We start from the raw sequence: 27,187 nt of genomic DNA, 5'->3' as shown, positions 1-27,187 counted from the left end.
TACTCTCTTTGACTATATAATTAAAAAAATTTGATTAAAAAATTAATATACTTCTAATTATTTCCTTATATATGTTCCCAATCAGTTTGACTTTGAAAAATATCTCCTAACCGCTTTAACTATATACCTTAACCGATTTTAATAAATATTTTTCCAATAAAAAGTTTAAACAATACACTATGTTTTAACATAATACATGGGTTTTAGTAGTTTTTCAAAAAAAAATAGAAATGGAAATATGCTTGGTAGCCTACTCTTTACATTTGGAACATTGCCGGAGAAGAAAAGTATAAAACGAAAAAGAGAGTTTGTCGAGCTTTTCTCTTTTTTATAAACACAAGATTGCACACCTTTTATTCTTTTCTAGTTTGGAAGCGAAACCCCATCACTCGATCTGGATCTAAAATTTGGACACAATAACAGACGCATTTTAGTGAGATATCTTTCAAGGCGCGGTGATTTTGCGTGGTTTGAGAGGTAAATATTTACAATTAGTTTGGTTTTGCTTGCCAATTTCTCAGTTAATATCTTTGAAGCAAAGCCTTCAGACTTTGATTCAGATGCAAATCTCAGATTATTTCCATTCTAATCTGAAAAAATGAGTTCTATTTACTTTCTGGCACTCCTTTTAGGGTTTCTTCGACGCAGTTTTTCTGCGTGAGCCGTGTTTAGGGTTTCTGCCTGGCTTCGTCTAAAATTGAACTATTGTTCCCACATTCCTTTCTTTGTATTGCATTTTCCTTAGCTTTTGTAGTTAGTCCTACTCAATATTAACGAGTATTCGACAAAAGATTTTACGTGTTAGACGTTCTTTAGGGTTTATCTGCCACAACCTTGACATTATCAAATTTTCATAAATGACTTTGTTTCTTCTGCATTTACGCTAAATCTTAAATTGCGTCTTGTAAGGATTTGATATAGGATTGTATGTGTGTTTTGGATTGCTGTTGTAGTGAGATGAAGAATCTAGCTATCCTGTTGGAACATAGAAACACTCTCAGGCTGTGAGGCTGTGGGGTAATCCTATGGTGAAAGTGAATCTCCGGGATTAAAAGGTCGGTTCCTTTATGGTACTCACCTAAACTAAATCTGGATGGAAAAAGGGATAGAAGACTGTACGTGACAATGAATCCAACTATAAGGTGATGCACCAATTTAATAATCAGACATGGAACCAAAATCCTCACAGAATTACTCACAAAAAGAGAACTTAAAACTTACAACCTAATCAGACAAACGCTACAAAAATGACTCTATGAAAGGTCTTGATATCCTATTCCTAATATCTGAAGAGGAACACACAAATATTTTCTCAATTTGAAACTCAAAGTGTAAGGCACAATCACTAATATGCACCATAGGTTATCATATTCTGCATTAAATGCTTAAAGGATAATGATCAAACAAAGGTGAGAAACACAATGTCTAAATCATATAACTCACAATGAATGTTTGAACTCAGAAAAATGGTCAAGAAGGGATCAGTTTCTGCGTAAAAGCTATCAGGAAATCTGCTACGATTCTGTGTGCCCAGTACAATTTACGACAATTTGCAGTGTACAAAAATTTGGCAAAAAGAGAGCCCCTAATAATGAGGTGAAAAATATAATATACAGGCAAACAGCAATCGTGAGTCGGATAGATGATAAAAAGAAGGAAGAAGAAGGGTCAAACTGCCTGAGACATGCAATTGACTACCTCAAAATTCCCCTAACCTGAGTATAACTCATATGAAATTCCAATCTGATGTGCAAGCCTTTAAGTGCCTCAAAATCATGCAAAACCGAGTGGGTCAGATGCAAGAATAAATCTCTATAAAATAGGAGCTCAGCTGCAAGAAACACCCAGCTAACTAATCCAAAAGACCTCTTAACTGATTCCAAATTGATAACTAGCCTCAACTACATCTCAAACTTCTAAAAATAACACCAACTGCCTCTGATCGCATGAAGAAATTGGAAACTCCTCCTCAACTGAAAATAAACTCTATGAAACTCAAATTATATCTGTCAGCCTCCAATCATTGAAAATGATGTCCCTGTATCTGACATTCTTCTGCAAAAACTTTGCAAATGTTCTTCATGTCTACCAGTGGTAAGTCCGAAGTTTTCCTACTGTTCGAGCATTGAAACTGTGGACCTTTGGTCTTTTTTTAATAAGTGGCATGGAAATCTGTGTATATACTTTTTTGAATATGGAACAGACACTTTGTTTTCCCTTTGATCTAACAGTCATGGTACTTCAGTATTCTTTTGCCTGTGAATGGTGCTGATCTGAGAGAAGGCTAGGATATTGTATATTTGCTGGTTCTTTTGTTCCTGACAATGTTGCTGAAGCTTGACCTGTCTGCAGATTTGAAACAAAAAGCCCCATATGATAAAAACATGACCCAAATATGGTTTAAAAATTACATTAAAGCATAATGGTCTGAGGGTTTCTATAAAGTTTTGCATTCTTATATTGCTGTATTTTGTAGAGGGTTTCATTTTTTGGCTCCATTTCCTTCATTCTACAGAATTCTAGATTTACATACACATATGGGCATTTTTCCTTTGCTTTTTTTGAAATTAGGAACAAACTGGGGATTTAGCATTTATTTTCTCTGTATCTATTGCTCTTGTAAGCTTCCTTTTGTGCAGAGATGAGGGCTTCTGTGAGCTTCCTTGCTTTGAAAAAGAAATTCCTAAGGGCCCGTTTGGTTGCTGGAATATGATTCGAGAATTGGCATTCAGAAACCTTGATTTGGGATTCTGGAACTTGAAATCTAGATTATTGTTTTGAGGATTTGATTTGGGACCATTTGTTTCACCAAGATTTCATTGTGACAATACACATTTCCACTGTTTGGTTGCACATTTCTAGGAATGGAATACCGATCAGAATAAACAAGCTAGGGTAGGTCCGACTGGCATGACTGGAAGGTGGGTGCCTAGACGCTGTGCTATTGTTTCAGACAACCATCAAAATTCCCAAAATCAAGAGGCTTACAATTTCCACGATTTCTTATCACTATTGCAATAGTTGTTATCGCTGTTGTTCAACATATGTATGGAACCCGATTTAGGGCTTTGAGCTTTTGAAGCATATTATGGGCGGCTGCATTGTCTGTATGAAACTATGGCTGCCGGGGCTCTCTCTCTTCCTCTCGACTTTCCCTGCCTAATTTGTTTTGGCAGAGACGTTTCAAATAAAACGTTTCTTGTTCTAAATGAATGAAAACAAGAATTTCAATTATTTACAGATTGCTTGCTTATTGAATGTAAGAACTCTGGAAATGATACAATGTCGCAGGCCAGCAATTTTATGTTATGGCTTCTCTGCTATTTCAACGATGACATTGATTCTGTCCTTATCATCACCCTTAAGCATTCTAACAACGCATTTTACTTCCCTAAAATTCTTCAGCAACACCATAAGAAAATCAGTAGTTAAATAACTAAGCACAATGAATACAACTGCCAAAATGTATAGCTACAATATTCAAACACTTTGCAGAGAGAACTGACTGGAAGAGGCCATGTCCATCTTGTGGGATCTGGATAAGCACGACTCCAACATTTATTCATGTTTGTTGCAGGCATATACAAAAGTCAATGGTTTGTTACATGCCTTCTATGAGAGCAAAAGTGGCAATGGTGGACATGAAAAGAAAGTTTCTTTTCATTGATTTGGAATGCTCATTTTTCCAAAATTGGAATTAAAATAGGTATTTGAGCAATACCAACTATTTGGAAGGAAGACGGAATCCTCGAATTGGGGGATAAACGAGGACATGGAATTCTAATTTTTTCGAATTCCAATTCTCATTTCGTCGACCCAAACAGTGGATTACTATTTTTTTAGAATTGCGAATTCTAATTCTTGTTGATATCCACGAACCAAATGGGCCCTAAGGCTGTGGCTTGTTTGTTCAAAGCATTGCTCAGTACCTCCATGTTTCCTATGATGGAAAATAAGAAATTTTTTGTTTTCAAAACACTCAGCCTATGATCTCCTTCCTTGGTGAACAGTTCAAAGCCGCAGCCTCTGTATGTGCACCTCAAGGGTTTTCTTTCTGTTAAAACTCCTATTCAAACACAAGAAGATTTCTGGAAAAAAACATTTATGTAATATGTGCTCTGTTTTTTTATTATAGATTTACTCATGTTTTACAGCCTGTACCTGGAGATCGAGGGTTTGTATTAGGATGTGCTGTGACTTCTGTAGCCTTTCCATTCGAGCTTTGAAGTTTTTATACACATTGTGAAGAAAGCTATGGAAACATACCAGTTGCGAGTTCCAACCTTAGGGCTTCAGTTGCAAGTTAAACCTTAGGGCTTTCATTTATCTGTGTGCTATACAGATCTGAGCATGAGGGTCTGACATTTTCTGAGAATTTATTTAATCTATAGCATTGTTTTTTACTATGTCAAACCCTGTGATAAACATGGGTCTCTTTACATATATTCTCTTTACCAACTCTCTTTGCAATGCTATCTTTCTTATGGCTAAAATGCTGTCTCTCTTTGTAGTGCTAGCACTGTAATGGCTAAAATGCTGAGATATTCCATATTGCTCATTAGTGAACTTCTTTTGGATGTTCTGTTTGCATCTTGGAATGTCCCCTGATATTCTTCATCTGTAGTTGTAGTGCCTCCAAAAAATATCCTTCTTTCTCATATAACTTGTAGTTCTTTTATTAACCTCAGTGTTGTTATTTACCATTATTTGGATATTTTGCTTTTGCATTGCTGCTGTCCATAATTCTATTGGCATCATAATTTGTTTCATTTACCTGTACATGATCATTCTGTATTATGCATCTTTTTCCTTAAGCAGTAGTGTTTGAGACTTTCAGTCCTTTAGATATATTGAATGAAGACATAATCTTTTGTACCTGTTCTCCATCCCATGGTGGCTTTGAGACTCTTATTTTTTGAATTTTGCAAACAACCCTTTTATAAGACTGATACCCTTGAGTAATATTGTAAAGTTCAACAACACCTCTTGTTGATTTCTATGCTGCTCTATATTTTTAATGTGGTCTATTTCCATGATTAATTAAGTGCACAGATCACTGTTATATTTCTGTTCTTTTCCATATTTTGGAACCTCTGAAATTCAGTTCCATTCTTGATGTATATTGCTGCTCACAAATTTTGTATTGGCACACCTTTCATTATTGTACATAATTGATAACGGCATTATCACAGCATTATATTAGAATCAATCTGTTAGGCAATGAAATGACTAGTTAGTTGTTTCAGTCTTCTTTGATTATTAACAAACATTATGTGCCCCCTGCTGATTGTGTATGATATTGTTGACTGATACATCTTGTTACTGTTAGCTGCATAATGTGCACTTGATCTGGATGCTTTTACCACCCATGTTCCTGATCATCATTACTGTCCTTAAGTACTTAATGGATTTTATTTTGCTGTCCACATTATGGTAGTGTGCAACTGAAAACACTTTTGTCTTGTTTTCATGTTATCTGTTTGCAACTATCAAGTTTCATGAAAAATATCACGTCCCTTAAATAGTTGGTAACCTTCTTTGATCTGCAACTTGTATAAGTCAGAAGGTTTCACATCTGAAACAGGTGTGTCCCTTCGATGTCTTGTGACATCAATCAGCTCCACTTCATAGCTCAGTCAAAAGGTTTCACACCTGAAACATGTTTGCCCCTTCAACAACTTACTTGTCTTCAACCAGCTCTGCTTCATGATGTTTACCAGATAGGAGGCTTCGTATAATGATGAATACATCTCTTTCGATAACTAGATGGTCTTCATACCTGTATCAGCACATGACAAGAACTTGTTAATGAAAACATGTGTTTCTTTTTCAGCTCTTTCTTTTCATTCATTTTTCTCTTTGCTGTTTTGAGTACAGATTTCTGAATGTATGGTAGGCAATGGTAGGAGTAGGCTTTAAGATGTTTCATTGTTTAGTCTCAGGACTGATCCCCCCTTTTCACTTAATGTTGCAGGTTCACTTTGAGGATGCAAGACTCGGGGCTCCATCAATCATTTTGAAGACACAGCTGTCCTCCATTAGCAGGCAATGGAGGATCTTAAACCCCTTCTTATTGATGTCTTCTCTACTTCTTGAAATCTATTTTTAAAATATTTGTTTTGATGGTAGCCAAAGCTTGTGTGGCATTCTTAATTACGCGGCTTTCTATTTTTTTGGTACTAATTAACAGAAAATCATGAAAACCGCTATACTTGTTATGTAAACATTTATGTATGCAAAATGTATCTGATTTTCATAAATGAAAATAACAATGATCTTCTCCTTCTTTTGCATTGTACCTTATTGATCTTTAGTACCAAATCTGCAAAATTTTACTTTCAGCATTCTGCAGGTCAGCAATAAACCATTAATGTAAGCAATGTATACCTTCAAATAATTTGGCAATTTAGATATGTAGGATAAATTGGTAGCAATGTGGTTAGCTCTTTTTTGGGTTTACATCTGCCACGAAATTGTCATTTTCAAAATTTCCTAAATGGCTTTCATTCTCCTGCATCTATCCCATGTTCTGGACTTTTTCTTCGTATGGATTTCATATAGGATTCAAATGTGTTAGGCTCCTTTCAGGTTTGTGGCTGTTAGTCCTCATTAAGTTTTCTATTAATAGTTGTCAATCCTTTCATTCTCTTAATCTACCTCAGTGTCTTGTCTTCCCAACCAGCCAAGAAGTTATTGATGTGAGGTTCTAATGGTTTTTGTTTTTTCTTGTAAATACCAGTCCTTCAATGAGTTAAGTCTCTGCACCTGTGTAGTCCTGATCAGTTTGATGTGGTGAACTGTTTTCAGGGTTTATAGGTTTCTTCCTGCCTTTCTCCATAAAATCTTTAAGTTTCAGAAACATTTCCGTAATATTTTAATATTGGAATGTGTGCCTGTGTCCATGAAATTCTCCCATACCAGGGATGAGTGGAATTTCCCAGAGGATGCAACCCTGTGGAACAAGTCTTTGTTGTCCTTCAAATACCCTACCTCTTGATTATTTCTTTTATATTGAAAGTTCTTTTCAGGGATTATTTTTGCCTGCACCTTTAAATTATCTTATCATAAGCTCCTTTCTTTTTGTTGTATTTTACCTTGCTTCTCTTCTTCATTTTATAATAATTGAAATTTTTTGTGTGTTATATAGGATTTTATATTTTATCCAAATCCATCCATGGCTTACATTGATGCAAACACGGAGACCTTATCTCATGCCTTAGAGTTCAAGGAAACTGAGCCTGCGCGGGCAATTTGTCTTCTACATCAGATAATCGCGAGTCCCTCATCTACACCAGAGGCTCTTCGGATCAAAGAGCAGGCAATTTCCAACCTTTCTGATATTCTCACCCAGGAGAAGAGGGGTGAAGAACTCAAGAGCCTCCTCACGGTTGTACGGCCTTTCTTTTTGCAGATTCCAAAAGCCAAAACTGCAAAAATTGTCAGAGGTATACTCGATGCAATTGCAAAAATCCCAGGGACTTCACAACTTCAGATTTCCCTTTGCAGGGAAATGGTTGAGTGGACCCGTGCAGAGAAGCGTACATTCTTGAGGCAGAGGGTTGAAGCAAGGCTGGCTGCTTTGTTGATGGAAAACAAAGAGTACCAGGATGCTTTGGCCCTCCTTTCTGGTCTTGTAAAGGAGGTCAGAAGGCTGGATGACAAGCTGTTGCTTGTGGATATTGACTTATTGGAAAGCAAGCTTCATTTCTCTTTGAGAAATCTTCCAAAGGCTAAGGCTGCCTTAACAGCAGCACGAACAGCTGCCAATGCTATTTACGTTCCTCCTGCACAGCAAGGGACTATTGATCTCCAAAGTGGAATTCTTCATGCTGAGGAGAAGGATTATAAGACAGCTTTTAGTTACTTTTTTGAGGCATTTGAGGCATTTAATGCACTTGAGGATCCTCGTGCTGTGTTCAGTTTGAAGTATATGCTTCTGTGTAAGATCATGGTTAACCTGGCAGATGATGTTGCAGGTAGAGGCACATTTATCAGTTTTCTTAAGACTATATGTATTTATGTAAAATATTGATGAATTCATTCCCTCCCTCAATGAAAAGAACATTGTTTGATAGATTGAGGCAACCCTTCGTTTATTTTTGGAAAATAGTCTTGGATTCCTGTTGATTTTTCGGTAGTATTATAACAGCTGATTGGAAAATGATTGCCATTGAAAATTCCTCTGGTTGCAGGCCTCATTTCTTCAAAAGCAGGGCTGAACTACATGGGAGTGGAATTGGATGCCATGAAGGCTGTTGCAGATGCACATTCAAAGCGATCCTTGAAGGACTTTGAAGTGGCACTTAGGACATATCAAGCACAGCTGGAAGAAGACCCCATTGTTCACAGGCACCTGTCATCTTTATATGATACTCTTCTCGAACAGAACCTCTGTCGCTTAATTGAACCATATTCAAGGGTTGAAATATCACATATAACAGAGCTGATTGGATTGCCCATGGATATTGTTGAGCAGAAACTGTCAAAAATGATCTTGGAGAAGAAATTTGCTGGCACTCTCGATCAAGGTGCAGGTTGCTTGATTATCTTTGATGACCCAAAGCCAGATGGTATCTTCCCTGCCACTTTAGAAACAATTTCAAATGTTAGCAAAGTTGTAGACAGTCTGTTTCAAAGGTCAGCAAAAATTATGGCTTAAGCTTATCAAGTTGTGGTGTAAGTCAAATCTCTGTGACCTATACAATTTTTTTGACTACTGTTTAAGTGGAGAGAAGCACAAAAGATACGGAATTACCTTCTGAGTGCCAAATCATTTCATTTTAAAGTACTAATAAGCTCATCTTATTTAAAGTTTCAGCAGCAGGACATAGATAATTTTTTAATTTTGGCTGCTTTGGGTTTCAGCATAGGTCACAATCAGGATTATATGTTAGACTCATTTGCATTGCTCTTAAATCTATATATTTGGTAAGTGATATGAGTGCATTTAAGCATCCTTGTCAGCCATGTAATTTTTTGCCTAAAATATTGCATTTAATTTTTAGGTAATTCACATTAAATATTTAAAACTTATATCTTCTTCCAAGGCCGTTTTTAGAAATTTAGGAAATGGACAGTTTATTTATTGGTGTTTATAGTATATACTTTTAGGTTACAAAATGGCAAAATACTTGCTGTTGATGTTTATGTTGGGACACTGTAGTTTTGGCTGTAAGTCTCATCTTTCTTGCTGGTTACAAAATTTTAGTCAAATTTTTGTGGTCATAACTTATGGTCAAGTACATGGAATCTTTACACATGACATCCAGCGTACTTTAGTTTCTATGCAAGGAAACAGCGCTGTTATTGCTTGTCAATTATAATGCAAATCTTTCTACTGAAAAAATGACACTAATGGCAAGGTTCTTTATTTATAAATAGAACATCAGGTAACTTCTCTACACAATCACTTAAAAAAAAAAAACATTCTGAAGAATGTTTAGAATTGAATGCTGGAATTCTAATTCTAGAAGTTACTGTGTGCGTGAATGAATTCTGCATACTGTGTTTTTTTTAATCTCTTTTCTGGTCATATGCCTGTTCTGTTTACCTGTGAATTTTTTCATTTCTTGGTTTTCCAATTCTTACTTTATAAGTCTTTTAAAGCATAGGCATTGATTAAGGCCAACAATGAACAGTATTCAGTGTGCTTCATTTCTGTTAAAGCTAAATTATGGAGTCCGGGTACACGAATTGAGTAGAGTTTGGTAAAGATTCATTAATTTATGGGGTGATTTGAACACAATATGTCCTTTCCAGTGTTGGTTTGGACACATGCCCTATGCAGTCACTCATTGCCCTCAAACCAGCCCAATCTGGAAATGTTGCCCCATGAAGGTTTTCTGTCCTTTCCTTGATAGAGAATCCCTCAATTTTAGCTCAGTGTTTTGATCTTCTTGGACATTTTCTGCACCTTCTTGTTTTGGTGGTTTGATTGTTTATAATTTTGTGATAATTCAAGGAGCAGACTCTAAAGATCATTTTGTTGAGGTGGTTGTACGTGCCTTTTGTTTGCACATAACATGTGTGCACCCTTGTATCAGAATTCAGAAAATTGCATACCCAACCCTGTACCCATTCACTCTCAAAGTACATATGGTTGTTTTACTCTATTTTGAGTCTATATTATATAAACTTTACGATATATACATGCTTTTTATTTGATATGCTTGTCTTGGATTCTTACTTGTATCAGAATTCAGAAAATTGCATAGGCAACCTTGTACCCATTCACTCTCACAGTACACCCATTCACTCTCACAGTACATATGGTGGTTTTACTCTATTTTGAGTCTATATTATATAAACCTTACGATATATACATGCTTTTTATTTGATATGCTTGTCTTGGATTCTTATGGGAAACACTCACTAAGATAGACTAGCCTTTTTGTTTGCCTCTTTTCAATGATATTTAAAACAGTAAACTTGGAGGTCTGCAATAATGAATAAAATACTCATATTTTCTTTTGATAATTTAACAAGTAGTTTTTATTGGGGACCATTGCACTTAGTGTGTCAATTTGTGCAAAGACATAGTCTCTCCTATCTTAAAGGGAAGGCTCCCCCCTCTAAGTGTTACTTGGATTATCACACAGTTGAATCCTGATAGCAATATCACTATATAACTTGTGAAAATTATCTCCTACTTATCAAGAAGTGAATAGATTTGTAAGGGGTGTTACCAAAGTCTCTCCTACCTTAAAGGGAAGGCTCCCCCCTCTCAGTGTTTCTTAGATTAACTAAAAGTAAGTAAGAAGTTGAGAGATTTGTAAGAGATGTTAGCAATATTCTTTCCTCGTAACATTCAAAAAGAATTCCGCGGAGTGAGTAATGGGCCAGATTAAATCTATAACTACACTTCTATCTAATAGTTTAAAATAGTGATATTGATAAAATTTACACTAATTCAAAGGCTGATTGAAAATGTACTGGTTTGGCTCAATCTCTATGATTGGGGCACAAATACTTCTAGGAATAGGGATTTCTAACTTTTTTTTTGTGAATTGAGAAGGCAATATTCACTCCAAGTCAAAGATTGTAGTCTATGTATCATCACAATTGCTCCTAGTTAAATTTTTGGCGCCGAGTGCTTCTTAACATGCTATGCTTTATTATAAATACACTAACATAAATAAAAGATAATAGATAAATTATAGCCAGCTTCTAATTTGCATTATTGCAATTGCTCTTGATCAAAGTTGTAACTCCAATTGTTATTTTGTGTTCACTTTTCTTCAAAATAGTATTACACAATCTAAGTTATGCTTGCATAATTTTATCGCAGCTTTCTTTAATACAATAAGAGATGATTTTTACAATGAGGGGATAATTCTTATATAGGAAAAGAAGTGAGAGAAATGAGGGAAAAGTGGGAGCAAGCTGAGTCAATTTTGTATTGTCAGTGAAAGCCTTTGTACTTGGTGATGGGAACATGGATGATTGTAGGATTGGAAGTCCTCGTATGTTGCATTATTACACTCTCTTTGATAAATTGTTATTTATTATTTGAAAATTCAACGTAATTCCATTTGTGAATTCTCCTTTCTTCTTTGTCAAAATCGTACATTCTAGTTTCTAATACTTTGGAAAACCTTCTCAATGATCTCTGGATGTAAAACCAAAACAACTTTCACATCAACATCTTCAAATGATTTTATGCCACTCAGAAAGTGGAGACCAAATGAATTATTGCTTCGTTGGATTTGAAGTATGTCTTCTTGACAGGATGTCTATATTCTTTGAGAAAATATTGACATATCTTGAAGAGTCCAATACAACATGAAAAATGAAAACACCTTTCATTGAGATCAGATCCATGAAAACTTTAAGATTTGAGTTACAATGAGGATCCATGAGAGAGGGGTGTTCGAAGCACGGATTAGATACTTATTGAACACTTTTAAAGGCTGTGAATGAACGAAACAATTTGTATTTTGCAAAATTGGCCAAAATTGTGTTTAGGATGATGGGTTGCACGTGGGCAAAAATAGGTGTTTGTTGGGAAAGGTCAAGAATGCAAGTTGGAAGCTTGTAGGTATGTGCAAGATGAGAGTTTGGGTGCTTTAACATACAAGTTTTCACCCAAATTGGATTCTCTAGATATCATTGCATGTGATAAAAACTTTGTATTTTACATGATGTAAAATGTGCAATTGGGTTTGAAGAGTGCAATTACATGTATGAGAAAGTGGAAAATGAATGAGTTTGGAAAATGGATGAAGTATGGGAGGAGGAAACATGAAAATGCACTTGCATTCTTGGGCGTAAGTCTTCAACTTTTCTTAAAAAACAAATTAAAAACAAGCAAGAAAATACATTCAAAGATTTAAAAGAAAAGAAAAACATACCTCTTGCTTTGACTCTTTAACTTTGACAAACTCCAAAAGTTCACTTTATATGCAATTTCGTTTGAGATTTAAGAGTTTGCATTTGCAACGAGAAGATTTCATACTTATTTAAAAACTAAAAACAAAAAACTAGCTCTCCATTTAAACAAATGGACAATAATGAACCGAATAATGCAATATTATAGCAAATCAAGTAAGAAATACAAACAAAGTTGAATCTTTATACTTACTTGGAGCTCAATGCACCAAAAATGGAGGAAAGAGAAGTTTGGATGAACAAGTCTTCTCCAAAATTAGATTCTCCAAGTGCAAATGCATGCAACAACCAAGAACCTTTGAAATTTTAAAGTTCTAATGCAGATTGTTGTCTCTAAGGGCAAACACGTGCATGAATGAACAAGATGTTATTGCAACTCTCTTTTTTCAAACATTTTGTGCCAAATCAGATTTAGAAGGCCCTAAAACATGGGCATTTTTGTCTCCGAGATGCAAAACTTGGTCTCCAAAGCCATTTGCATGCAAACGTTTTTGAAGTTATTGCATTGTATTGGGTGTTTTAGAGAAAAACATGTCCTAGAAATGCATTTGCATGAGACATTTTTGCATGTATTGGGCATTTTTGGAGAAAAAACATGTCCTAGAAATGGTTGAAGTATGGGAGGAGGAAACATGGAAATGCACTTGCATTCTTGGGTGTAAATCATCAACTTTTCTCAAAAAACAAATTAAAAACAAGCAAGAAAATTTCAAACAAAAGAAAAACATACCTCTTGCTTTGACTCTTTTGACGAACTCCAAAATTTCACTTTGCATGCAATTTCATATGAGATTTAGGATTTTTACATTTGCAACAAGGAGATTTCAAACTAATTAAAAAACTAAAAGCAAAAAATCAGGGATGCATTTGAACAAATGGACAATAATGAGCCAAATAATGCAATATTTTAGCAAACCAAGTAAGAAATACAAAGAAAGTGTAATCCTCGTACTCAATTGGAGCTCAATGAGCTGAAAATGGAGGAAAGAGAAGTTTTGGACGAACAAGTCTTCTCCAAAACCAAATTCTCCAAGTGCAAACACATGCAACAACCAAGAATCTTTGAAAAATTCAAAGTTTTAATGCAAATTGTGGCAACTCTCTTTCTTGAAATATATTTATGCCAAATCGGATTTAGAAGACCCTAAAACATGGTCATGTCTCTCAGATGCAAAATACAATCTCCAAAGATATTTGCATGCAAACGTTTTAGATGTTATTGCATGGATTGGAAAAGCTTTGTGTTGTCCTACATTTTGTAGTGACAAAATGCATGATAACAAATGGCCCTGTCAAGGGAATGCCATTCGTTTAATCTTGAAAACAAAGAGTGACATAGAATCCAATTCTCTAAGGGCATGTTTGGTTGTTGGAATAGGAATAAAAAAAATTGGAATACATTTTCTATTTTCTGCTTGGTTCGTCAATTATAATAGGCAATAGGAATACATATTCCCATTTTGCCTCTAAAATAAGCTTATACCCATTCCAAAAAATAGTTGTTATTGGAATAGCCATTCTTATTCCCAATATTGCATTCCTATTCTCCATTCCTATGCTTGCAACCAAATAGGCCCTAAGTGCCTTCATCCACTTTATTGGGTTATAAAATTAAGTAACTGACACAATAAAAATTTAAAAAAACCTATGAGCAAAAAAGACTTTTAATGCAACTAGAGCAAAGAAAATCTAGTTAAACTAAACAAAAAATGTGCAAGTGCACTTATGAAAAACAAAGAAAAACCTTATTAACACAAGCTGCTATAGAATTTTTTATATGAAATCATTTACGGGTTCAAAAAAATAGCTACCTCTATGTCCAAAGACATCTTCATATAGATGGAACATGAACAACTGGAGCAATGATGTCAATGCCTCATGTGACACCTCCTAGAAGAAATGAAAAATCTTAACTTCTTGAGATGAATCATGTTTATTGTTGCTCCAAGATAGGTCCATGAATTGAAACTTCTCCAAAATTGAACATGCATCTTTGACTTCTTCTTTAATGGTTTTTTCATGATGTTTAGGTACGCGTAGAATGCCTAACTTTCTATTAGCTTTCAATGAAGCAAGATGTTAGATTGGACACTCCCTTGATCTAATAAATTCTACATTCTTCTTGCCAACTACAACTTGCTTGATTGGTTCATCAATCACTAACTCCATAGGATGTTCAAGAAGACCTTGCTCATGTGATTTCAATAATGACACGCTTGCACTACATAGCTCAACATACTGCTCGCAAACTTATGACTTGTAAAAGTCTTTATCATTTATGAGAAATTCTTTTTCAAGCTTTGGGCTAGAACATTTATGCAAAGGGCATCCAAGTTCATGACCTTGAGACACAAATATATCATTTATAGTTTGATCATAATTTGCTTGCATGTTTCCTTTTAAAACGTGATTATTTTGATCATTAAAAGGAAGATTTTCCTTCCCCATCTGTTTATCTTTGGCCCTCTCAGACTGCATACACCAGAGTTGTCATTTATGTCTTCTTCCTTTTCCTAGAAGAGAATAGCAAGATCACTAGCATCAGATACATGATACTTTACTATTGTCTTTGTTGATGGTGCTTGAATAGAAATCTTCTTAGATGGTGAAGCTTACTTTTGTTGATTCCCTACATGATGCAAAGTTGGAAGGAAAATGAGCCAATTAGAGATCATATTAAATCACTCAACAACTTGCCAAGAGTACATATGGAAGAAATCATAAAATTACACCAAAAGATAGTAGAATTCATAGATTTATTGATGATAAAATATGCCATCAACAAGTAACCAAAATGCTCGACTGTAAGGCCTTTTCGGTTGTGACCATAAAAATGAATTTACTTTTGGAAATATAAGAGAAGTAACTGAGAGGGGAGGGGTGAATTATTTAATACAAAAATAAATTCTAGATGCCTTAGATGTTAGAACAAAACATAAACTCTGTTGAAACTGTTGTAACTCGGTTAACACTATCAATATGTTGTAACTCAGCAATCATTGTAATAACAACTATTACTCAACAAATACTAAACATGCAGATCTTAAGATATTAAGTGTGTTTAACCTTAATAAACTTAGTTTCATACACAAAAGAAATATCACAAACACAAGGTACACCAAGATTTAACATGGAAACCCAATTTGGGAAAAACCACCAATTGCAATTAGTTACTATTTTTCACTCTTCTGAAGTGAGTCTTGTTAGGATCCAACCCTGTTAAAGGTTACAAAACACACTGTTAGGTGTGACCATGTTAGAGGATTTAATCACCTTGTTAGGAGTGGCCTTGTTAGAGGTCTTTAGACACTTCAATCTAGAAATTCCACCTTGTTAGAGGATATACAAATAGCTGTTAAGCCAACTCTATTAGGAGATTTAGTTCACTACTACAATGATTAGAGAGACTGCAATGATTAGAGAGTAACAATGATATGACCTGATTGTTGATGCAAACTTTTTTGATTTCAGATATCAATTCTGGCTTCTATATTTGAACCTTTTTGATTGACTGTATCTTTGCAGCTCCTAAAGGATACTTTGCTTATCCTTCCAATTCGCTTCCTTTAAGCATCTTCTTATCTTCCACACATTCTCATTTTTTCAATCCTCAGCTTGACCTTATACTTATACCGTATACATTGTCAAGTTAGCTTGAATACACCTTAGAATAATTAATATTCATCTCTTTAGTCGGCTAGAACCAACAAACAAATCCATTAAACTCATTATGCCAAAACAAGAAAATCCTTTGTTAATCGACTTTGCTCGATAGACACTAACACAAAAATAATTTTCCTGTGTTAACCAAGTGAACTCGGTTAATACTACAACTTCACAAACTTCCTTTGGTAACCGAGTGAGCTTGATTAACACTGGTTCCATCTAACTTTCCTTTGTTAGCCGAGTGAGCTCAGTTAACACTCAACTTCTGTGAACTTCTCTTCAACGCCTAAGTGAACTCGATAGACACTGTCTTCCAAACTTGGAAAACATTGGAATGCTCGATAGACACAAGAAACTATCTTCATCGTCTGAGTGAGCTTGACATACATTGATTGGTAAAGATATGACATTTTGTGTAACATCAAAGACAATATATAATATACAATTGTTTTCAACAATCTCCCTCTTTGACATTGATGGCAGCACAACATGTCATAATACAATAAAATTTTAAAAATAAAATAATAGTAAGGATAATATCCTTAGTTTCATTTTGATTCTCATCCATGAGAAATCCCTCTATCAGTGTGAATTCCCTCTGACTTTAGTTTCTCCCTCTGTCACCAAACTCTTCAATTTTACTCTATCTTCAACATCTTCTTTTGATAGAAAACTTGCCCTCTTTGATATTAGATCAAGTTTTCCTCTTGACATCTTCAAACAACCTTTTTGTGATATGACAATAGACTCTCCCTCTTTGACATCTTATGCCAAAGACAATATACAGTTAATATCAATGTACCTGATGTACTAATTCATATGCAATCTGCCCTTTCATTACTGCATCAGCTTGACCGATCTTCAACATGCATTGATTGATGCATCACTAAACTTTATTTAGTGAGCTTCAAATAGGGGAATAACCCCTAGCTTACCTCTTAGATACAAAAATGCATCCTTAGGTATGTTTTGGTGAATATGTCTACAATTTGTTCTTTAGTGTTCACATATTCTAATCTCACCTCTTTGTCTTGCACTAATTCTCTCAAAAAATGATATTTTATTGCAATGTTCTTGGTCTTGGTATACATCACTAGATTATTTGATATATTGATTGCATTGGTGCTATCACTGAAAGATAACTACTAGATCCTTGATTTCTACCTTCATACTTGCCAATAATTGTTTGAACCAAACAATATTGGAACAATTAATTGGTGTTGCAACATACTCTGCCTCTGCTATAGACTGAGAGATGCAATTCTTCTTTTTGCTTGTCCAAGACACTAGTCTCTTACCAAGAAAGAATGCTCCACCATTGGTGCTCTTCCTATCATCAATACTTCCTTCTTAATAAGCACTAGTGAAGGCTTTCAAATCAAAGTTGCCTCCTTTCTTGTACCATAAGACATCGTCTTTAGTACCCTTCAGATATCTCATGATTCTCTTTATTACCATCATGTGATTCTCTTTAGGATTAGCTAAAAATATTGCCACCATGCCAATCACAAGAGCAATATCAATCCTTGTATGCACTACATATTGTAGTTTTCCTATTATTAATATGTATGTGGTATGATCTACCTCCTTGGAATCATTATTTTTGGTAAGCTTATGTCTAGTAGACATAGATGTTCCAACTAGTCTTGAATCCTCCATTCCAAACTTCTTCATTATCTCCTTGATATACTTAGATTGAGTAATGTAGATACCTTCTTTCTTATGTTGAATCTACAGGCCAACAAAGAATTTGATTTCACTAAACATTGACATCTCAAATTCTTTACTCATTTCCTTTGAAAAAGATTTGCACAAATCATCATTTCTAGCAAACAATGGATCATCCACAAAGATTTTTGCCAAGACAATCTTCTTGTCTGATCTTTCTTTGATGTATAGGTTATTGTTATCATTTGTCCTTTGAAAACCAATCTTCATCAAATAGTTATGAACTCTTTCATACCAAGCTCTAGGAGCTTGTTTGAGATCATACAATGCTTTGTGTAGTTTACAAACCATATCCTTTTTGCTAGGGTCTACAAAATCTTCAGGTTGCTCTATGTAGACTTCTTCCTCTAGAATTCTATTCAAGAATGCAGATTTCACATCCATTTGATATACTTTAAATCCTTTATGTGCAACATAAGAAACAAGGATAACTTTAAGAAACCCCTCCTGAAAAAATGCCTAAAATGCTAGCAAATCCAACATTTTGTAGATAGGAAAATTTTAATGTCGAGGGTGATTTTTTTGTTCCATGTAGGGAAATAAAATATTATATGTTGGCGATTTTTTTCTTGCCCTAACCAAAATCATTTTAAATATGGAAAATGAAAGATTTTTCTTCCTGACAGATAAATAAATGATGGCTATTTTTTTTATTGGCAAAAATGAGATTGTAATGTCAGAGGCAAATGATGTGTTTTCTAAGAAAATGAATAATAATGGTCTTGGCTAATCTTTAGTGATAAACTGATTTTTTAAAAATATGAAAGCAAATGTGCAAGTGTATTGGCTAGTGACCATTAGTAACCAACTGTACTGACTAGTGTACTTTCTATTATTAATAATGTCACTGTCACCATTGGCTAGTGACCAATTGTACTGACTGCTGACTAGTGTGCTATCTATTATTAATAACGTTAGTGTCAATAGTCACCATTAGTAATTACCAACTTGGGTACTGTCACTTTCGTATCGTTAATACATTAGTCTTATCGATTGTTGATTAATTAGAGATCAATGACAAAAGATGCATTTCGGGGCTAGTTGCTTGAAAATACCTAGAATAGCATGAAAATCTTCGAAATGGAAACACATGGCATGTTTTTGCATGAAAATCATTAATTGGAATGTAGTGAACATCACATCAAGATTAAAATCACAAATGTGATACTGATAGTTATAATTTATTACATTCCATTTACAACCACCTTGGCAGACACTTTGATTGTTCAACATTAATGCGAGTACATTTCCCACACTTGCAAATTACTAGGAATATGAAAAAAAAAAGATATGAAAGATCACGAACGTTGAACAATTTAATGCAACTGCCATTAAGGAGTCCCTTCAATTCCCCTTTCATTATCATTTCTCAAATTCTCAAATCTCAATTCAGTTTGTAGAGTTTCTTAGTTTGTAGGGTTCCTTAGAAACTTAGGATTATAAATTGTAATTGTCATGGATACACTAATTTGGTTGAAATGCACCACAATGGGTTTACAAAAGCCCTTTTTGGGCATGATACTTGAGGATGTCCTAGCCATGGTTTGAAAGGAAGATGCCATGAATTCTTAAGAAATGAGAAGAGGTACTACATGTCCATAGATATTACATCTCGCTTCCTCACATCTCTTCTCAACCTTAGAGACAATCAAATAGAAATTTTGATGCTTCTATGAAACGTTTTCAAGGAAACATTTTTAGAAGACGATGTCAAAATTCTTATATTGGTGGAGAAGTTATCAGGGCCGAGAATTGGCATCCCTTTTGCAGATGTCGCAGACAAGTCATAGAGAGCATTGTATAGAAGCATCCCTTCCTACTCGACATGAATGAACATCAATTGACTCACCATTGAAAATTGGTGTGGTTTGGGAGGGATTTTCTACAGAAGTGGTTGTTGTTAGACAATGTCAACGACACCGACTTCACATGGTTGCATGAGTTCAGCGACATTATCATCTCCAAGAGATTCCTCACAGAGAGGCTTGAAGACCTTTCTGATTGAAGGTTTCAAGCCCTCAACCTGCTGATGCTCCCCATTCCCTAGTGCCCTATTTCGTGTTTCCTTGACCCTTGCCCTTTGGGCAAAAAAATGTTCTTAAGATATTTGTTTTTCTTTGGAGTGAGCCTTGCCCTTTAATGTAAATTATGAAATAGTAAAATTAGGCTGATTTAATCAGCTCTTTTGAATATCTATGCTATGAATCAGTAGTATGTACATTGTACAATTTCAAATATAATCAATGAAAACAATAATTTTTGGCTTTTCAAATTATTGTTCCTGTTAATCTATGACTCTATTTTTGGCTTCTCAGAATCTCAATGCACTATTCAAATGTTAGTCCATGACTTTGTTATAAAAAATTAATTGTTATAAAGTTAGAAATGAAAAAAGGGTTTCAACAATCCCTTTATGGTTTCATATTTGATTAATGATTTATAGTAAAAAAATATTCAATTGAAAACTATCCAATGAAAATTTGTAATATTAATATACTAATATGTATATCTATGTCCTTTAAATCTCAATACCTACAAGTTACTAGTTATAATAGTTTTTACTATTATTAATTTATTTAAAAATATTAAATAAATAAAAAATAAGTTTGTTAAAGTTTAACTTATGATACATGTAACATCATGATTCATGATTCATGAATCTTGATCAATGATCATGCAATTTAAATTGTATAAGATAAGATAAGATAAATTTATTAATGCCCATGGGAGACCAATAAATAATATTAAAATTTGATTTGAAAATAAAAAGTTCAAACAAACATTTATATACAAATGTTCATATAAAATATTGAATACTAATTTATTTATTCATTACTTCCTATTTTCAAATGTAAATTTATTGAAATATCATGATCATCATAATATTTTTAACTTTTTATCATATTTTGAATTAAATGAAAAATGCCACGATTATTAAAATTTAAATCAAGTTATCACTTATCATTATCAAGCTGAAACAATTTAGAAAATATTTATTATAATCTAAATTAATTATAATTAAGTAAAAAAGTGATGATTATTAAATTGAGTTATCATTATCAAGCAATTGCCAATTATTGATCGATGAATGACAATTGATTAAAATTTACAAATAATAATTTTATATTTTCAAAAATTTAATGTTTCATTAATTTTACATTTTTAATTTTATTCTATTCCAAATCATGGATTTTGGATATTGTTAAGAATTTCAAATAATTTGGATGTTTTAACTAAATCATTTAGTTAAAATGTATGCAACTGGTTATTGCACTTTGTGATTTTACTTTTAATTTGCATTGTGTAACAATAAGATAAGTTATAATTTAAATAATTAATATTAGTTATGCAAAAGGTTTAATGATTCATGAATTGATTCGGACCATTCAATGAAGGATAGATCAACCACCGTGGCTCTATTTCAGGCCAAATTTTAAAAGACTTAAGTTAAATTCTATTTCTACCTGAAATCGAGAAACATGTACTCGAAGATTCTTTCTTATAGTTATGTCTAAGTCTCGACCGTTGATTAAAAGAAAGATTGATGACCCAAGATGAATTTCGGGTAACTCTTGGGAACATTCCACTACCCAAAATTGGGACACGTGTAGTCCAAGATACTTTCTTATAGTTATGTGCGCCGTCCAATTTCCCAAGATACTTTCTTATAGTTATGTCCGCTATTCAATTTTCAACCATTGATTAAAAGAAATATCAATGACTAGAGATGAATCTCAGATTGATTTGGGGTATGTTTTCCATGTGCCTAGATTCATCTAGAATCGTGACACATGTCCGATCATTGCAATGCTTGATTAAGTGTCATGACTCAATTAATAATAATTATGTTTAGTCTTTTAAACTTTTTATTAGTTAATCTCGACTGTTAAGTAAAAGATAGATCAACATCCCCAAATGAATTTTTGGTAAATTTTGGGAATGCTATTGCTGTTGTCAAGAAACATCTAGAATTGTGACACATGTCAAGGACATGTGTCCATGACAAGTGTCAGGATTCCAAATGATTCTTGACATCAAGGATAACATTAGACAAATTTACTTGAAAATCATATCAATTCTTATTTATTAAGTTCAATTTTTATTATTTAATTAATTTAACATGTAAAAATTTCAAATTTCAAATGTATATGTACATTGTATATTAATCTAATTAATTATTACTTTTAATTATTATAATTATATACATTATTGAGCCTTGATGTCATTTACATGTACATTGTACATAGTATTAGTAAAGTACTTTAAACCATTAATTACTTAATACTTATGTTTTTAGACTATTAAGTTTAGAGTTCTTGATAGTCCAATACTATAGGGTTTTCAAATTTCAACTTTTCAAAGACTCTGACTGAATTCCATTTTCTATTCTGAAGACTGAAAATTTGAAACTTGAGCATCACAGGACAACACCAATTATCTGAGTATCTACTAGCACCAGTATTATCGAATCTCGAATTTCGATTCCAAGTATTTATTTATTTATTTATTTACAATGCAATTGCAACAATAGAAATCTTGATTCTTATTGTTTAGGTTTATACTATACAATTTTTTAAAATAGAGCTTGAAGAAGAATTTTGTCTAAACAGTAATAACCAGTAGAAGGCATGGGAAAAATAAAGTCAAAAACCTCTGGTATGAGTGCAAGCATAAAAGAAAAGAAAGACATTATAAAATTCAAGCAAGTGCTACAAACCCCACGTTTCACCAATGAATGCCATGATATTTTTGATCCTATTATCCTTGGAGATTTAGGAATCATGGGAATTAGACACATTAGAGGAGAAACTATTTCAAATATAATAAAAGTATTGGCATAAACACAAATAAACAAGCTACTTTGGTTAGTGGATTAGCAAACCTTGCTGTACTAGAAGTATTCCCTTGTCCTAAAATTGTAATGCTACGTGCTCAGAATTATGATGAAAATAGAAAGGAAATTATAAACCAAAACACTCAAGAGAAAATTTTATCCATAACTAAGAGTGAGTTTTCACTCTACTAGACCTAGGGCTAGGGTTTAAACCTAAAAGCTTTAATGAGTGCATTGACTTGGATAAAATAGCACAGGATTATGATAAATTGGATAGAGTTTTTCAAGATTCATATATTAAGGGTTTAATAAACTTAGAGTCATCTACTGATCATACTTGTGTTACTGTTATACTGGACATAAACCATAAGTCTCCTTAAAATTATAAACCAAAACATTCAAGAGGAAATTTTATCCATAACTAAGAGTGAGTTTTCACTCTACTAGACCTAGGGATAGCAGGATTATGATAAATTGGATAGATTTTTTCAAGATTCATATATTAAGGGTTTAATAAACTCAGAGTCATCTACTGATCATACTTGTGTTACTATTATACTGGACATAAACCGTAAGTCTCTTTATCAGTATGATATTTTTGTGCCATGGGTTCATAACACTATTTCTTTGTTATCATTTTTTTTGGGATTGGACAATAACAAGGAAGTGGGGGCCAGTTTTCTTCAAATGATTTATAATATCCATTGTCAAGTTTAGTTAGTTGAGAAAGTAGAAGTAAGATATAATTATGTTCAACACATTGTTGAATCTATGCAAGAACAATTACTAATGATTAAACAAAGTACAACTACATGCAAGATGAAGAGATTTAGATTCACAAGTTACTTGTGCTACCTTCTTTTAGCAAAGTATCACCAATATTCGAGACAGAGAACAACAAGCTTGACATTGAAGTCTATAAGTTTGATGAGAAAACCCATAAGAAATTAGTGACTCCAAGTCTAGTATATGAGTGGACACATAAGATGAGGATGGCTGCTAACAATAATAACTACAACCATTTTGTAGACTTCTTTTTGACACCTATTTACTAAAAAATACAGACACTTCGATGCCTAGATTTCCTGTGTCTTGTAAAGATTGCATACTTAAATTTCTATTAAAAAACATAGGAAATCTAGATTAAAAAATATAGGAAATTTCTAGTAAATACACAAGAAATTTCTATTAAATACAAATATATTAGAGTCATACAAATAAAAGCCTCTGATATACTTAAATTTCTACAAGAAAGCATCTCAACCTTTAAGAGTTCTACATCAAAAAAATTAAAGAGGTATGCAAATTTGAATTATGGCGTCAAACCAAGATGACTGATTTTTGCAAAATGAGGCAAAATTTGGGTGAACCAAAGACCTCAATAGGTTTTGAGGAAATTGAGGAGGATGAACTTTTCAACAATTTTTGGAATAAAGAGCATCCAACTATAGTATATGATTTTGGCACTTGTGGTGACAGTGATAGTCAAAGACATAAGGACATCGAATTTGGTGGAGACATACAAAGTACTCAGGATCCAGGGTCAACCAAGCATATTGTTAATCTTTAGATGAGTGATTCTATTAAAAAACCATATAATAAAGGGGAAACTATTATGCAAAAAATGGGTTATGCAGGTATAGGGCCCATTGGTGCAAGTGGTGAAGGGATTTGGAATCTAATTTTAGTACCAGACCCACCCAAAAGTAGAAGTAAACCAATCATTGAACTCTCTAGGGGGATTGAAGATGATTCATCTAGAAGAAAGGACAAAAAACATTATACTTCTTCTCCTAAAGGTCATCCCAACACAAAATTTGTTAAATCTTCAAATCCAGTTCTAGTTGATCCCACTGGCACTAACACTAGCATGGTTGAACCTTGTGCAAAAAAGAAAAAAGAAATGCCAATTAAAATGCAAGGAATGTCAATGGTTACTTCACCAATGTATGCATAGTAGCTTCTATACAAAACCCTAAAAAATATTCCTAAAACACTAGGATTTGGAATGGGCCATCTTTAGTATGTTGGCAATCTTCAAAATACAATTATAGGTGGAGTAAGTGTAACTGGAGTTGGAGGAGCATACAAAAATACAATGGATAATTCACCTTTCAAACACTCAATTGTGTTAGCAAACCCATATTTTAGTTTAAATGACTTTGCATCAAAGTTTGATCAGACAAGCAAAAGAAATAGGCAAATTATAAAGACTTTGAAAAGTGATGTAGTTGCTGAACATTAGGGATTTAGTAATAGTATATTTCCAACATATGATCCAAACACCAAAATGATGAACTTCATGGCTATTATGCCCCTAGCTAGAGATAATAATCCACTAGAAAATCTAATAAATCATAACAATGTAAAAGTTACAAGTCTTCAAATCACTAGTACATTTGGGGGTCATTTTTGATGTTAATTTTTGACAACAGTCCAATTTGTCTTGTCAAATTCATTTAAAAAAAAAATTGATCTTGATAACATTAAAATTTTGATGACAATTTAGTGTCAAAATTATGAAAAAAGTTACATTTGGTGTTGAAATTTTGACGTTATTGGGGATATAAAGAAAAAAAGAAAAGTGAAACTTCATTTATTCATGCAAAAAATTGTAGGTGGGAGGCTTCAAGGATGACCAGTTAAGAGCTTTTGAATGCCATCAAGGTAAGGTTGATGAATTAATTTTCATTCTCCGCATCCTCTTTTGTTTGGAACTTCCTCAATTTCAAGGCCGTAAGGGTTCAAGGTAATTTTCATTTTTGTTCTCGTCCTTTTTTGTTTGAAACTTCCATAATTTCAAGGCCGTAAGGGTTCAAGGTAATTTTCATTTTAATTGTAAGGGTTCTTGAGGTAATTTTTGTTTGCAACTTGCTTAATCATTCAAATGGACCTCTAAAACATCATTCATGCACCAAGCACAAAGCATAAAAAGAAGTTCAAGCAACAAATTAGGAAACGAGAAAATATTTTTATAAAGGACATAGAATACCTCATTTGAATTACATTCACATTCTTACCTTCTTTCGTCAGAGCAATAGAGATGGTATGATAACTCCCTTAGAAGATCTCACCCAATTTCTTGATTGGATTCTGTAAAGACCTAACTGTCTAAGATTTTTAAGTTAAGTAGGATTGTGAAATTGTGGAGTGTTTTAACTCGATATGAAAAGCATGTTTTTTGAACCAAAAAAGTTCCCTTGACTATGATAATAAAATGGGCCTAGGCCTTCATGGTATAAAACAAAACCATATTCTCTACACAAGACTCTCTCTACTAAAAAATTTAGTTGCTTTTTAAAAATGAACCTAAATATTTTACTTCCTAAATTATCATTTGAAAGTAAAGTTAGTTAAATGAGGTGATAAAATTGCATATGCAAATGAATGTATGTTTATATATATGTATTTATGTATATGTATGTATGTACATGTTATGGTGGGATGAAGACCAGATCAACAAGAGTAAGCAAAAAGCAACAATCCACAAGTTTCAATGTAATGAAATGACCTTTAATGCCTCCAAAGCCTAAATGATTGTCCAAGACCCATACTATGCTCCAAGGTGGTTTGAATGGTCTTAAAAAATCAACTATAAGGTGATTGAACTAGTTCTTCCCTTCCACAAACTCACTATGGTCATAAACTAGAAAATGCACAAGATAGGCCTAGTAGCCTTGCCAATTAGGAAAATGGTTCTATTTTGTTTCCTTTTGATTGATAGCTAAAACTCATTTGTTTCATTATAATGTACCCATTGAAAACTATCTACCAGAGATGTATGGAGTCATTGAGTTGGATGGTATAGGGATATACCTTAGTTTGATATTAAATTTTTTTGTAGACATACTCTTTCTATTTTTTCTTGAAGCATTCTTTTCAGATAGCTACTATCAGTGTGAACATTAAGGTCAATTTATCAAGAAATCTATGATTCTTGGCACTTCAATTTGAATATAGAGTGCGAATTTGTGAGTGCATTTTCTCTCATTTGTATGATATACATATTTCTGGGCAAGAAAACAAAAAGTTAAAAATAGGCACATGGGTTTTACTAAAAAGATTTAAGTAACATTTTTTTCTCAACTCCTTTGAAGTTGTAGAGCTAGTGCAAATTCTAAGCATAATTTTTGAATCGCTAGCTAAAGCAAGCTCCATGTTAGGAGCTTTGGGAAAAAATCTAGCGTTTAGTATTCAATACAATTTATTTCTCACAAATTTTTATTCTTCAAAAGTTGGAACACGTACCATCTTACAAATCTATTAGACCATTAGGTTAGATAAAATCAAAGAAAAAGAAAAAGTGGTCTATTTATTCAAATTTATATACATAAGCTTAGTGAAGTTGCAACTCTACACCAATTATGCACTCAGGCATACAACAACAATAAGAAAATTATGATCATTTAATTGTAGGTTTACATTAGTTATACCATTTATTGAATACTTCAACATGCCAAAAAGGATAGATACGGTTACTTTGGAAAACAATCTCTATTTTAATGCTTGATCAACAATTTAGGACTCCTAGATGATGGATTTGCAAAGCAACTATGAGTGAAACTTACCCCC

The 27,187-nt window shown here is 33.5% G+C and overlaps 1 protein-coding gene across 1 annotated transcript; it reads left to right on the top strand.

The window, feature by feature from the left end:
* The first annotated feature begins 330 nt into the window (after positions 1-330).
* Positions 331-8,951, top strand: ATS9 (non-ATPase subunit 9). The gene is made up of 4 exons (XM_089807876.1): positions 331-477; positions 5,975-6,045; positions 7,148-7,976; positions 8,193-8,951. Exons 3-4 carry the CDS (start codon positions 7,175-7,177, stop codon positions 8,657-8,659), a joined length of 1,269 nt encoding a protein of 422 aa, XP_089664002.1. The 5' UTR covers positions 331-477; positions 5,975-6,045; positions 7,148-7,174; the 3' UTR covers positions 8,660-8,951.
* Positions 8,952-27,187: the final 18,236 nt, after the last annotated feature.

The sequence above is a fragment of the Cupressus sempervirens genome, chromosome 10, assembly GCF_028749045.1.
Source record: "Cupressus sempervirens isolate cs-2001-9-10 chromosome 10, ASM2874904v1, whole genome shotgun sequence".
NCBI classification, from domain to species: domain Eukaryota; kingdom Viridiplantae; phylum Streptophyta; class Pinopsida; order Cupressales; family Cupressaceae; genus Cupressus; species Cupressus sempervirens.
The sequence above is the reverse complement of the archived record's forward strand: the minus strand, read 5'-3'. Positions and strand labels throughout refer to the sequence as shown.

Excerpts from the sequence above, each read along its gene's own strand:
- ATS9 (XM_089807876.1), top strand. The coding sequence starts at position 7,175 with ATGGCTTACATTGATGCAAACACGGAGACCTTATCTCATGCCTTAGAG. Across the intron at positions 7,977-8,192 it reads CCTGGCAGATGATGTTGCAG|GCCTCATTTCTTCAAAAGCA; the intron begins GTAGAGGCACAT and ends CTCTGGTTGCAG.